The 15,483-nt window shown below is 35.4% G+C and overlaps 1 protein-coding gene across 9 annotated transcripts in view; it reads left to right on the top strand.

Annotated features, from left to right (window-relative positions):
* The window catches only part of KIAA0586 (KIAA0586 ortholog), a 107,347-nt gene extending 93,257 nt beyond the window's left edge, over positions 1-14,090 (top strand). For all 9 annotated transcript variants that reach the window (XM_060096136.1, XM_060096135.1, XM_060096134.1 and 6 more), the window contains 2 exons: positions 7,134-7,199; positions 13,749-14,090. In XM_060096136.1, the coding sequence (XP_059952119.1) occupies positions 7,134-7,199; positions 13,749-13,900 (218 nt within the window). In that variant the 3' untranslated portion in view covers positions 13,901-14,090. The remainder of the gene's footprint in view (positions 1-7,133; positions 7,200-13,748) is intronic.
* Positions 14,091-15,483: the final 1,393 nt, after the last annotated feature.

Genomic DNA, 15,483 nt, shown 5'->3' with positions numbered 1-15,483 from the left:
GCAGCAGGCAGGCTCCTTAGTTGTGGCTTATCAGCTCCTTAGTTGTGGCATGTGAACTCTTAGCTGCGGCATACATGTGGGATCTAGTTCCCTGACCAGGGATCGAACCCGGGCCCCCTGCATTAGGAGCACAGAGTCTTATCCACTGCACCACCAGGGAAGTCCCAGAATGTATTAATATTTTAGAAATGCTTTTAGAAATGCCTTCAAGATTAGTTAAACTGAGATTGGTTTGTGCTTTCAATTAAATTGAGTGGGTGATTGTTGTGAACATCAAGCATCCTAAATAGTAAGTCAAACTAGACTTGTGAGGGTCAAGCTAAAGCAACAGCAACAAAAGCAAAAACTCACCTTCTGCTTCTGAATAATTTCAGCTTACAGGTTTTTCAAGATTTTAAGAAAAGAAATAGGAAGGAATTTGTCTTTAGTCAGCAGTGTGGCCTGCTGCTGATGTTAACTTGATGTGAAAGCCTACCTAGTACTGTTAGTTATTTGGCATTTTCATTCATTGGAAAAACAGTTTAAAACTATAAGGGAATCATCTTTTAATTGATGAAACTAACCTATTGGGTTTTTTTCAACCTCAAGTTTTTCTGGAAGTATAATATACATACAGAAAAGTACACATAAGTGTACAGCTGAAAGAATTTTCAAAAACTGAGCACACTTGTAAAACCCATACGTAGCTCAAGAAACAGAATATTGCCAGCACCCCCAAAGCCCCTCACTTTCCCTTTCAGACACAGCTTCCTCCTCCAAAAGGATAAGCACTATTCTCACTTGTAACAGCATAGATTAGTTCTCTTGTTTTTGTACTTTAAATAAATGAAATCATACAGAATGTATGGCTTCTTTCACAAGGCAAACCTATTGTAATTTTTAAGATTCTTTTAGTTTTCAAACCATTATGGCATGTTTTTATAAAGAATTATCTGAGAGGAATTTGTTTTAGTAGCTGTGTCATAGGCTGTTCAACCAACAGGAAGCACCTTGTAGATAAAGTTGTCTACTAAAACATCGTCTCTCCGTTCTCAACCACATTTTAATGCTGGAATGTCTCTCTAGACATTCCTGCCCCTGAAAGGCAGGAACTCTCTTTGTCATTACACTACACAGCAATACATTCAAGCACTTAAATGGTTTTTAATGAGCCTTAATAATTGAGTGTACATTATTCAAATAAATCATAGTCTGCATTCAGGTTAGGTGGGTCATCTATTTTCTGAATTACCAATCAGTTTCCTGGCATTTGAATATAAGCTTTTATGCTGCCAAGATACTATTTCTGAAAATCCTATTATTGACAAGAGTTGTATACCTATTAGATATGCAGCCAATGAGTAACTTATTTGTTTCAAAAGTGTTAACTTCTTCTATATATATTTAACTACTTTAATAATATTCCCTTTTTTGTTCCTTCAGTGAACTCAAATTAGGATAAAAGCACCAGCTATTCTGAATGTTACTAATTTTAGATTTCTCCTTATTAGATTTGTTTCAAATTCTGGATGTCACTCATTTAAAAACTCTTGTCTTGAGGGTTAAAAAAATTCATGTTTTGGAGGCCTTCATCTTTATATCCTTGTTTTGCAGTTAACAGTCCTGTAGTACTGTATGGTTTTCTTAAATACATAAAGAATTTGTTTAAAACAATAATATAATGATTTACAGATTTAAGTATTGCTATACTAGTGATTCTTACTAAAGATAGTATTACAGAGCAGAAGATAAATTTTCAATCAAAAATAAAAATTTTTTAAATACAAGAGTAGAACATAAAGCCCAGGTTCCGATCCTTTTAAATACCACTTTTTGAAATACAACATGGTTACTTTCAAATGGGCACCATATAGCTACAAGATTTTGAATGACCATTTAAAATAAGTTAAAGTACTGAAATACGGTGAATGTTTGGAAGAAGCATAGTGTACAAGTGGTACAATCCCTGTACCATTGGTGTGCCCTCATTTAAAGCTTTTTCAGCAGTATCCCTGCTTTCCCAGCCTTGGATTCTATTTCCAAATCTAAGATCGTTTGTTTTTATTTTGTGGTACTTTTAAACATTTAAATAAAGGTTAACACATTTGCCTTTTGTGGTAAAGGTAAAAGGATAAATTATATTCATAGGTAATTTATGACTCAATTTTTAGTCAATATTATCCACTCAGAATTTCCACAGAAATGTTAATAGAAATTTATAGATAAAATATTTAGAAATGTTCTCTTCTCATTCTTTCACTTAAATACCAATGAGTATTATGTTTGCTCAATTTTGAACAGCAGGATGAGGAAGTGTAAGAACCAACAAACTTGATAAGCAGTTTTCAAAGCACATTGGCCATGGTGTAAGTTGTGTTTGCTACCTTAATCCTCACCTGCAGAGCACAGTATTCACACTTTAAACCCTGTCACCAGCAAGTGACAGTTATGAGGCAGCTACAGGAAAAAATGAGAATAGTCAACTCTGATATTGACATGGTGGCCTTTTTTTTTTTAACCACTAGGAGAAATCATTGTAGAGATAAAGATTCTCCCCCAGTTTTGGTACAGGAGAGTTTTGTTTATGGTTATAATAATAGCAATGACAATATGTAATAGATGCCATCTATGTTTACTTCCTTTATGTGATGCACTCTGCTAAGATCCTTAATCAGTCCAATTAGGTAGGTAATAGTTGTCTCATTTCATATTTGAGGAACCTGAGACTCAGAGAGGTTACATATTTTGCACAAGGTTACACAGCTAATAAATGATAGAGCTAGGAGTCAAACCAAGTCCAATTCTGAAATCAAAGGCTATGCTCTTCAACATACTATATATTTCCTTCCTTGACAATTTTTTTAAAAGTAGAACTGATAAGTTCTGATTATTCTTACAGGTCTCAATATCTAAAGATACATCTTGGTAGAAGAGTATGAAAATGTTGGGTGGTGGGGAAAGAACTGTTTACTATGGGTTTTTAATTCCTACTACTAATTTGTGACATTGATTTCTTTGTCAGTGAACCTTCCTGAATCACGATTTCCTTATTAGTAAGGGTAAGATCATCTCTGAGATCCCTTATAGTTTTACTGCTGTAATATGTGATCTTAAACCAAAAGTCTCCCTGTCAAAATATATTTTGAAAAGATTTCCTTAATGAGATCAATTTTTTGTCAATTGGGAAAGTTAGAAAATAATCATAGGTTAAATAATAATACAACTACCATTTATTGAGTGCCTCTGTAGGCACTGCTCTAAGTTATTTACATATATCGTTCCAGTTAATGATCATAAGAAACCTATGAGCTAGAAGAGGAAATAGAAGCACAAAGTGGTGATACTTCACGGAGTGTGGTATTTCTCCCAGGTCTCACAGTGGTTGGCACTGTGATTTGCATTCAGGTAGCTTAGCTTCTAAGTCTGTGCTTTTAGCCTCGAGCTAACAGCTGTGTCTCTAATAAGAGTGTCTGGTTGTTATTTACTTGCCCCCCAATTTTTTTATCTTGCATACCACAGTATAGAATGAACGGGAAAAAAGCAATTTTTTCTAGAAAATGATCTATAAAAGATCATAGAGTATTATATCCATTCCATATAAAGTTTTCAGAAACATTGGTCAGCTGGATATTTCTTGAACAACTATATACAAAGAACTGAAGTAGGCATCTTAGGGAAAATGAAGAAAGATAATGGAGGGAACCATTTATTTTCTTGTCCTTTAAGGAAATCTGGCATTGCAGTAATTTTACTTCAGCCTATGAAGTGGCTTATTGGAAACATTCTTTTAAAAAAATAACAGATTTTGTGGGCTTCCCAGGTGGCGCAGTGGTTGAGAGTCCGCCTGCCGATGCAGGGGACACGGGTTCGTGCCCCGGTTTGGGAAGATCCCACATGCCGCGGAACGGCTGGGTCCGTGCGCCATGGCCGCTGAGCCTGCGCGTCCGGAGCCTGTGCTCCGCAACGGGAGGGGCCACAACAGTGAGAGGCCCGCGTACCACAAAAAAAAATAACAGATTTTGTATGTTATTTTAATTTAGACAATTTTACTAATAATGTAGCTTTTTGTTGGCTATAAAGAGATGACTAACATTTACTTGGTTTGGACTAATGAAATAGTTGGTTTTTTTTAGTTAAAATTCATTTTTTAATAAAGCAAAAATAAGCTGCTTTTGAAAGTTTCAAGAAAATGTTTTTATTAAGCAAAGGACCTGAATATTAGAGAAAACATTCTCCATTTTTTATTGAAAAAAAAATGGAGTGTATAAAATTCCCATTTAGTTATTATGAATTTAGAAGAGTGTTCCATTGTAGCGGCAACTCCCTTTGGGGGATACATCCCCTTTGGAGTGTGAGCCTGTCAGAATAGAAGGGAGCCCTTGTTGGTTTGAGAAAGCCCCAGAAGTGATTCAGACTTTCCCTTCTCCTACCCCAACCCTCTGTTGAAAATCACTGGTTTAAAAAAGGTATCACAGCTCTTTTTTCCGAAGTATCCAGGTACACTATTTAGCACCTTCTTTATTAATTAATTATTATTATTTTTTTGGGCTGCGTTGGGTCTTCGTCTTCGTTGCTGCATGCACACTTTCTCTAGTTGTGGTGAGCGGGAGCTACTCTTTGTTGTGGTGTGCAGGCTTCTCATTGCGGTGGCTTCTCTTGTTGCAGAGCACAGGCTCTAAGTGCATGGGATTCAGTAGTTGCAACACTCAGGCTCAGTAGCTGCGGCACACGGGCCCTAGAGCATGTGAATTTCAGTAGTTGCTGTGCGTGGGCTTAGCAGTTGTGGCTTGCGGGCTCTAGAGTGCAGGCTCAGTAGTTGTGGTACACAGGCTTAGTTGCTCCATGGCATGTGGGATCTTCCTGGACCTGGGATTGAACTCGTGTCCCCTGCATTGGCAGGTGGATTCTTAACCACTGTGCCACCAGGGAAGTCCTCCAGTTAAAGAGGATTGAGACAAAATGTCTTACTCTTTGTGGCCTTCACAGCACCTAGTATAATAATGATGGACACATAAAAGGTATTTTTAAAAATTTTTTTAATTGAACCCTAGCTAGACCTAAGGTAGGTTTTCTTTTTCTTTTTCTTAGTTTCCACCCAGTTTTGTTTAGTCTGAAAGGGATGATGTTGCTTATTTCTTACTATAATACAATAGATTAGTTTGAATTCTGGGCTTCCAGGCAACCACCTCAGAGAAGACTGCCGTTTAATTTGCTTGCTACAAACAAATGGTTCTTCAGTGGAGGGGGCCTCTGCGGTGGTACTGATACCTCTGCTTCCATGTTTGTACTGTAGGTGCTATATAGAATCTGAAACGTGCCTAGCAGTAACTTCTCTCACTGCTAACACTCAGAAACTTAAAGGCAGAGGGGGAATTGAATGTAGATAGTGTTTAATAGTAACATCATAGTAAGCACTTTTAATGCTTTTAAAGATTTAAAAAATGTATTTAAAGATTTTTTTTTTTTTTAGAAACTATCAAAGTCAGATGCCCAATTTGGGTCAATTTTCAGATTATCGGTGTATAAGTAATTTGTATTCACCTACAAATTTACCCTTATAAAATTATATTTTCTTCTAAAACTATACTTTTTAAGCTTTAATTTTTCTTCATTGATCTGTATGTATTGCCTTTAAGTTTTTTATTGAAGTATAGTTGATGTACAATATTATGTTACAGGTGTACAATATAGTGATTTACAATTTTTAAAGGTAATACTGTATTTATAGTTATTATAAAATATTGGCTATATTCCTTGTGTTGTAAAATATACCCTTGTTGCTTATTTTATACATAATAGTTTGTACCTCAGCAGATGAATGGATAAAAAAGATGTGTGTACACACACACACACACACACACACACACACACACACAGTGGAAAACTATTCAGCCATAAAAAAGAATGAAATTTTGCCATTTGCAACCACATGGATGGACTTGGAGTGTATTATGCTAAGTGAAATAAGTCAGACAGAGAAAGACAAATACTGTATGATATGACTTATACGTGGAATCTAAAAAATACAACAAACTTGTGAATATAACAAAAAGGAAACAGACTCACAGATACAGAGAACAAACTAGTGGTTACCATTGGGGAGAGGGGAGGGGCAATATAGGTGTAGGGGATTAAGAGGTACAAACTGTTAATGCATTTAATTTTTTAACATTTAAATATGTGTTTCCTACAACGTAGCTACAATAGCTTAACATGAATGTTTGTCACCAGTGGGAATATATTGCTTGGCTTAGTGAACTATGTAATGCTTAAAATCACTTTCATTTAATTATCTTCTTTTAAATCCACCTGAAATTTTCGTGAAATAAAGGAAGCTTGAGAGATGATTGATTTTTACCTTAGAGAAAATCAGAAAATACTGATTATACCATACTGTAAATTTTTTCTGAATCATTCTGAATAACAGTGGTTATTAACAGTAACTGAGTATATTTCAGAGCATAGGTTAACAGCATGCCATCAACTGGGGCATATGCCTTAGGCACCCAGGGTATCTTTTTGGCCTGAGAACTATATGTACCACAGGTTTCTCTCTTCAGTTATTTAACTTTTCTTGGCTTTATAATTCTCTAGCTATAAAAAAAGTTTTTCCCCAGCCTATTTCATTTTAATATTAAAATTTGGCTTTGGTTTAACAGGGTAGTGTTCTTCTTTGCTCCGTGACAACTTTACTGGTTTTTTCACATGGATTGTGTTGGGCAATATGCCCCAGGCTGGCCTAGGGAGAAGGGAAATTCTAAACTTCTTTTTATAATGATTAAATCCTTAAGTAAGAGAATCTGTGAAAACTTTTAGCCTTGGAAGAAATGGCCCATGAGTTTCTCTTATTAAATACAAATAATTATGCAAATTCTTTCATGATCCTTGGTTTCTCCCTTTCCCTAATCTTCGATGCATAAAGATAATAATCTATTAGGTAAAGTATTATTCTATTGGCGGTCATTAAAATTCAGCTGTTTAACTTCCTTCTTTATATTAAGGCCACAAGGTCAGGCTTCTGTTTGCCTGGTTTTATGAAAGTAACTGTGGGAGTGCATTTGGTTTGTGGGTTTTTTTTTTTAATAGCAGGAATGAATCATGATTATTTCTATGTTTAACTGATTTTCTTATGAAAAAAAATTTTTTAACTGTAGCTTCACCAGGTGATATGGATCGGACACAGAATGAGCCCAATCTGTACCTAGCATCCATATTTACAGGTAAGATTTTTTACTTTAAAAGTTTCAGATTTTTTTCATTTCCTTCTTGCTTTCTCTCATAATAATCAACACAGTAGAGAAAATAATTCCAATTTTTTATTCTTTTAAAATATCTATAAACTCACCCCAGGTATAGAACTCCCTTCATGCACTAAACTCAACTCTCCAAAAGTTAGGAGACAAAAAAAAATCTATCATTTCCTTTTGGAAAGTTTATAAAATGTTGAATTAAAAGGCTGCAGGTGTGGTATTCGAGCACTGAGGCTAGTACTCGAGATAATTCCATCTGGGGGAGGTTATTTGTTGGGACAGGACACTGTTTAAACTCTGAAGTCAGTTTTAAACAAAGTGAAGCAGCTGGAACCTGGCATAAGAAGAAACAGATCTTTCACATTAACTATTGCTTTTTGGAGAAAAAAAGATTTGGACTTGTTTTTACAGGTGCCAATACATTTATTCTTCCTATAGGAACTGCTGTATTTTTATGTTAAATTATAAATTTTAAAATAAGCATTTGTCAACTCACTTAAAAAACAGAAGCAATAGTAAACTTAAAAAATGTAATAGGGTGTATATTTCTAAAACACATTTTGGGATGAGACTATATTAACGTTTTAAATCACTCTTTTAAACATGAAAGTAAGGAAAGAAATGTTTAATACTGACTAATTCTGTAAAGCAGAGGCAAATCTCATTTTACATACTATATACCTAACATCAAATGACCAGGCATCTTCTTCATCAAGGCTTGTAGTATTTGTTCTCAAGCACTGAAGCTATAATGTTGCAAAATCTGTAGGGCTGGGTTAAGTATGTGAGGAGAATTGAATACAGCAGGATAGTTTAGCAGCTGCTTAAACAAGGAATTTAAGCAAGAGTAGATGAACCCAGGGTGGACAGGAAAAAATGCTTCAAGAACTCAGTAAAACACAGCTGAAATACTGTAACATTTTCATAGACAGCTGGGAAGCAACTGTGTTGCTGGAACTCAGGGTTGATTTTAAAGACTGGATCTGGTCAGCATGAGTCTAAGCAAGCTGGTAGCCATAAGGAACCACAGACTCTCTAGGTAGAAACAAATCAGTTTGGTTCAGCAATCATTTTAAGGCCCAGTGTGTACCTAGCATTATGCTACAACTTTGTAGAATGCAGACGTAAACAAGACAAAGTCATTGTCCTCATGGGGCACACTTAACAGGAGCAACAGACCCACAAGCAAATAACAGTAATACAAGATGATAAGGTCACAGATACTTAGTGTGTACCTACTGTGCTAGTCACTCGGAAGACAATGAGTGTAAGTCACAGTTCATGCTCTTAAGGAATATATTGTCCAGTGGAAGTGACAGACACATAAATAATTACAGTGCAGTCTCCTAAGTGCTGCAGTAGCATTGCCTTCAGAGAATAAGGCATCCGCAGTTAACAGGAGAGGAACCCCTGTATTTCACCACTACGGCTGGGAAAACAACTCAGAGAGTGTAATTCATCTGCACATGTTCTTGAGTATTTAGGGTCCGCAGACCCCTTAGAGACATTGATAGCTATGACTACCTGTCTCCCTTCCAAACTGTACTTATATGAAAATAATTTGCATATGGTTTCAGGGTATTCACAGATAGATCCCGGGTCACCCATCCATGGACTCTGGATTCAGATCCTTCGGGTACTTGATTAAAGATTATTATCTTTGTTTCCTTTTTAATTTTATTTTTAAATATGCAGTATATAAGAAACTCATCTTGATCTGCATGTAGAAATACCCAAATCCAGGCAATTTAAAGTCACTATACTATCTATTCATCAACTCATAGAAGAATCCCATAAGTTTATGTGGCTTATGCCATGTGCAGTTACTGAATCTGAGTGAGGAGTGTGCAGTGCTGCATTCTTCTGTGAAGTTACTGAGGAATTTTTTACTTCTTTTCTCTGCTTGCCTCATGTTGTTTTAGGAGAGAATACTTTGTTTGGATTCCTCTCAGTTTGCAAATAACAGAGACATAATAATGGGTTACCAACTGTTTGAAGATTAGAGTCAGAATCTAAAACCTGCTGATGAAATGGATTATCTAAACCTAAAAAGCTTTTAGAAAGTTTTGTATATGTATTTTTAAAAATACACATGTGATATACAGGCAAATTCTTAAATGGACATAAAAAATCCTGTATTATTACTTTATTACTTAGAATAAATTAGTTTTAGATTTTCTGTTCCTTAGTCTTACAATCAAAGAACAGAAAACAAAATTTCTTTATGAATTTTAAATATTTTTAAAGCCAAAAAATCAAATTTCAAATGCCTAAAGAGTTTTACAGATACGACTTAGGATGCTTCAAATACATGGTCTCGCTCAGTGACATCTCCCGCTTAAATGCATGCCAGGTTAAATGACGTACTGCCTACCCACGGAATCAAGGAATAATCTCCCTTTTTTAAAAACAAATCTGAAAACAGCTGTTGAAACAATTACATCATAGAGTAATGACATGACTGTGGAAAGTTAAAAAGTCAAACTTTGAAAGCATCAAACTACATTTAATATAGGTAGAAAATTTATGTTTGCTTTAATGATGATTTATTAAGATATTATGTCTTTTCTTTAAAAACAAATTAAACTCTGTGAGGACCATAACTGGATATGAATGTGACTCTTTTTGCCTGTTAACAGTGATGCTTTTGAAAAAAGTTTCCAGTCTAAAAAGTTCTCTTTTAAAGCTCTAAAACTGTGACTGTTTAGCTTGTGTAAATGAGTGCTTCAAAAAACCTTTCCAAAATGTACATTAACAAACACCTTTAGATAAGGTGATGCATTTTATTGATATAACTCATTGATTAAAACTAAGTTACTAGAGTTAAAAGTAGCATAATTATTTGGAGGCCTTCTAAAGCTGTGGGGTTTTTTCTTAGTGTATTTCAGTGACACATTCTTATCCCTCTCTCCTGAGTCGACTGCCTTTTGCAGCCCATTCTGAGGGTCATTGCCTCTTAGGATAATTTCTTTCCAGTTCCATAAAAGTAAGTGCTAATCTGTTTTAAGTGCTTTTTATTTGCCAGCACTATTCAAAACACTTTATATGCATTATCCCATTTAATCCGCATAAAACCCTCTGAGGTAGGTACTCTTACCTTTATTTTGTAGAAGAGGAAATGAGGTTTTAGAGAAGTTATGTAACTTTCCAAAAGTCCCTTATCACTCATTCTCCCTCGTACCCCTTACCTATTTTTCATTATAGCACTCATCACCACCTGACATAATATATGTTTGTTTCCTTACTTGTCATTTGCCTTTCACATCCAGCTGGGATATGATGTCAGTGAGATTAGAGCCTTTGTTTTCTTTACTGCCGATATCTCCAGAGTCTAGAACAGTGCCTGGCACATAGGTGCTTAGTTGATATTTATTGAGTTAGCAAATGGATGAGCCTAGCACTGCCCTATTACGGAATCCATGCTCTGTTCCTCCCCCTTCCTCTTTTACTCCTTCCCACACGAAAACCTCACACTGACAGTCTTGATGGGACCATTCCCAGGTGACTGAACAATAGACCTCATTTGGACCCCAGACTTGACTGATCATAAAGGGACTTGTGCTTGAAACTTCATCACTACTCCTCTCCTTAGCTGCCCCTACCATTACATACCACTACTAAAATGGAATTTCCCTCAACAACCTTTAAAAGTACTAATTTTTTTATGTGGATAATTAAGGTATTTGGTATCAGGCAAAAAGCAGTGAGTTGTAGTCTCAGCTCTACCAATTACGAATTAGATGAATTATACTAGACTCTTTTGAAAACCTTGTGTGACTCTTACCTTGTGTGACTCTTCATTCTTGGGTCTCTTCCTACTTATCTGACACTTCCCTTTTGTGTTCCTCTATTTTCTCTTTATTCACCTTTCTTTGTCCTTCTCTTATTTCTGTCATCATTTATTTTGTTGTCCTCTTTTTCTTCATTGCCTTCCACATCTTTTAAGTCCTAGCTCAACTGCTACTTCCACCTAATTTAAACCAAGTATTCCTCTACATGTTTATCTACACTACTAGGTTTTAAGCTTCTTGAAGATGAGGACTATTTCTTTTTCACCTGTGTATCATCTTCTCAACACCATCTTAGCTCCACACATACAGTAGGCTTGTATAGATGTTTAGTTAGTGACCATATGCTTTCGGAAAAGCCCACTCTGACATCTCTGTGCCTCAGTTACCTTTACCTTGTCTGCCTCCCAGAATTACTGTTAGGATGAGATAAGATGATGGGCAAAAGATCTTTGCAAAATTTTAATTGCTGTATAAATCTAAGGCAGTAACTATAAGAAATAGCATAACTTTACAATAATTGAATTTAATATGTTCCTTGAGACTTGGAAACTTCTTCAAGGTCCAAAAAAAAGTTATAGCTCTTGTTACATCACTGAACAATTTAATCAGTAATTTAATGTGCAGAGTAGAAAATAAAGGCACATGTAAAGCAGTTTTGTGAAACTGGATAACAAAGAAAAGAAGAATATCTGGCATCAGTGTAGTTTTTGACAGATATGTAAGTAATGCAAGGAATGGAATTTTTCTTAATCGGGGGAAAATAACATTTAATTTTACAGGTTGAAAATTAATTTTGCTCTCAAGCCTTAGTTATATCCTGTGTTGGTTTTTACTTTATTGACGAGGTAAGCTCTGATCTTGGATACTTCTCTTGGTTACTTTGTATATTCTGCATCACGGTTTTGTAAAATGTCAGAATATTTACACGATGCTAATGTCCTATGAAGACTTTTTAAAAGAAGTTCTTATTGTTTCTTTTTTTTAATTTATTTCTTTTTTAAATTTATTTTTATTTTTGGCTGCGTTGGGTCTTTGTTGCTGCGCTCAGGCTTTCTCTAGTTGCAGCAAGTGGGGGCTACTCTTCGTTGCGGTGTGCGGGATTCTCAGTGTGGTGGCTTCTCTTGTTGCAGAGCACGGGCTCTAGGTGCGCGGGCTTCAGCAGTTGTGGCTTGCGGGCTCTAGAGCACAGGCTCAGTAGTGGTGGCGCATGGGCTTAGTTGCTCCACGGCACGTGGGATCTTCCCGGACCAGGGCTCGAACCTGCGTCCCCTGAATTGGCAGGCAGATTCTTAACCACTGCCCCACCAAGGAAGTCCCTTGAATGTTTATTTAATATATATTTTTTCAGCATTTAAAATGTGTTTGGCATCATTCCAGACACAGAGACTACAAGTACTGAATAAACCATAAGTTTATAAACAATAAGTTTCATAATTTTAGTTTTTATCATATCCTGACAGAGGTAAATTTCAACAAGTCTTTTCCTATTTAAAATATTTGTTCTATTTAAATTGATAAAATAATTGCTTTCTTCTTAAGGATTATGCTGTTGTATTACAGTTTGTAGTACTGCTATAATTATATGAAATCTTATTTCCCTTTACTGTTTTATTAAAAATAAATTGATACAAGTAACAAAAAGGAATGGTATATTAAAATAGTCTTTGTTAGACTTCCTAATATGAAAGGAAGTTTTCTTTTACAAGTATTTTGATCATCTTGAACAGCTGTGATTGAGTCATCATTGAATCTCCAAAACTGACTACTTTTACTGTGGTCCCTATAAAAACTTGATGGAAAATTTCACTTTATTACTGTGGAAACTATTTTAAAAGTATAAAGGAGTTTTAGAAAAATTACTATGACTCTTGACTCAGAGTTGTCTTTAAGATTATTTAGGATAATTTACTTTTAAAATGCTTATTATTATGTATATATGGTAAGTACATGAAATTTGAAATGAGGATTTTTGTGGTCTTAAATAGTACCAAGTTGGCATTCTTTATGCTCTTAGGCAATGTGCTTTTTAAACTTAAAGGAGTGAATTAGGGTATATACAGATAGATAGATATATATATGTAGTCAACTCTGGGTTTTTAAAAACATATTAATGAATTCTTCATTTCAAACTGCCTCCCTGACTTGGTCTTACCTAGCATTTATCATCTGTACCACAGTTTTGGTCACTTGTATACCACCATCTTAGTCTATTCAGGCTACTATAACAAAATGCTATAGACTGAGTGGCTTTTAAACAACAAAAATTTATTTCTCACAGTTCTGGAGGCTGGACATCCAGGATCAAGGCACCTCTTCCTGATTCCTGTGTCCTCACATGGTCGAAGGGGCTAGCAAACTCTCTGGGGCCTCTTTCATAAAGGCACTAGTCTCATTCATGAGGGCTGCATCCTAATGACCTAAGCACCTCCCAAAGGCCACACTTCTTAATACCACCACACTAGGCATTAGGATTTCAACATATGAATTTTGGGGAGACATAAACATTCAGATCATAACATATACTTTGAAAATGTTGTCTCTTAATTGTTCAGGGGTGGGAGTGGAAAGGAGGGTGTATTTTACCTCTGTGACAAGTTCTGAGCACCTTGAGAAAAGAAATTATCGCAAATGCAATCCTTTTTTGATCCCCAGTATTATTTAGGAAAGTTTAAGGCACATAAATACTCAGGTACACTTGTTTAGCTGAAGGAGTTTCTCCTTTTTACAGGTGGTAAAGCAGTTCCACTCTTCACTTCGCAGACATCACCTGCCAAGATCTCCGTGACACCACCCTCAGTGAACCTGGAGGACTGCTCTCAGTCTCTGAGCATCAGCACTGTCCAGGGGGACACAGAGTCCTCAGGAACAGATACCTTCTGAATGTGAAGTGAGAGCCAGTACAGTATTTGTGCTACTGGTTTTGAGGTCATTTTTCTCTGGCATAAAACTATCTCTCAGACTATTTTTGTCCTTCAACATATTCAGAAAAACAGTTTTTAATTTTTTATTAAAATGAAAAGTGTAATTTGGGTATTTAGGTAACATTTTTAAATAAAATAATTTAAATGGATATCATCATGAGTCTGTGTTATTTCTTAGAATCCTGAGGCAGTGTACAATAGTGGAAAGGGCATAACTTTTGACATCGAAAAATTTATTCTACGGATATAATTATCTGTACTTAGTTATGAAATTAAGTTGCTCAAGGTTATTCATTCCAAATTTTTTATAAGAGCAAATAATTGGAAGCAATCTAATGTCTCTCAGTAAGGAACTGATTAAAAAAGTGATAGTACAACTGAATATTAGGTGGCACAAAAAAGAATTTTAAAATGTTTATGTATTGATATAGAATTATCTCTGAGATAGATTGGGGCTTTTTTCATTGATTTTTTGAAATTGAAGTATAGTTGATTTACAATATTATGTCAGTTTCAGGTCCACAGGATAGTGATTCAGTATTTTTGCAGATTATATTCCATTATCGGTTATTATAAGATACTGGGTATAATTCCCTGTGCTATACAGTAAATCCTTGTTGCTTATTTATTTTATATATAGTAGTTTGTATCCATTAATCCCAAACCCCTAATTTGTCCCTCCTCCCTTCCCTCTCCCCTTTGGTTACCACAAGTTTGTTTACTATGTCTGTGAGTCTGTTTCTCTTTTATATAGACATTCATTTGTATTATTTTTTAGATTCCACATATAAGTGGTGTCATACAGTATTTGTCTTGTCTCACTTATTTCATTAAGCATAATAATCTCTAGGTCTGTCCATGTTACTGCAAATGGCAATGTTTCATTTTTTTTTATGGTGGAGTAATATTCCATTTTATATATATATATATATATATATATATATATATATATATATATATACCACATATCTGAGATATATTGTTAAAGTAAAAAAGGCCATGTGCAATATAGTGTATGACTTATGCTACCATCATTTAAAATGAGGTGGGGAGGAATCCAAATATATGGCACGTACATACACATATGCTTACATACACATATTTGCTTATGTATCCATTAACTATCTTTGGAAGGATAGACAAAAAACAGCTAACTTGGTCTCCAAGGAGGGAGATTGAGTGGCTAGGTGATAGGTTGAGTGATAGGAGTTAGGTATGACTATATTTACTGTGGATTTTTATATACCTTACATGTACACCTTATAAATCTTTATAGTGTATAAACCTCTGAAATGTGATTGGATTAACTTTAAAAGTGTAAATACATAAAATTAAAAGAAAATAAAACATGGCTTTGTAATCAGACACATGTATGTTCTAATTCCAGTTTCTTCACCTTGGTCTGTGATGGGGCAAATAAACCCCTCCTTCACAGCTGCCTAGGTAAATGGGTTTAATACCTGGTTTGCAGGATACTGGGGATTATCAATTATGTTGGGGGTAGCACCCACCATGGTGCCCGGCACCACATAAGTGCTCAAT

Source organism: Mesoplodon densirostris, chromosome 4, assembly GCF_025265405.1.
Source record: "Mesoplodon densirostris isolate mMesDen1 chromosome 4, mMesDen1 primary haplotype, whole genome shotgun sequence".
Taxonomy (NCBI): Eukaryota; Metazoa; Chordata; class Mammalia; order Artiodactyla; family Ziphiidae; genus Mesoplodon; species Mesoplodon densirostris.
The sequence above is the reverse complement of the archived record's forward strand: the minus strand, read 5'-3'. Positions and strand labels throughout refer to the sequence as shown.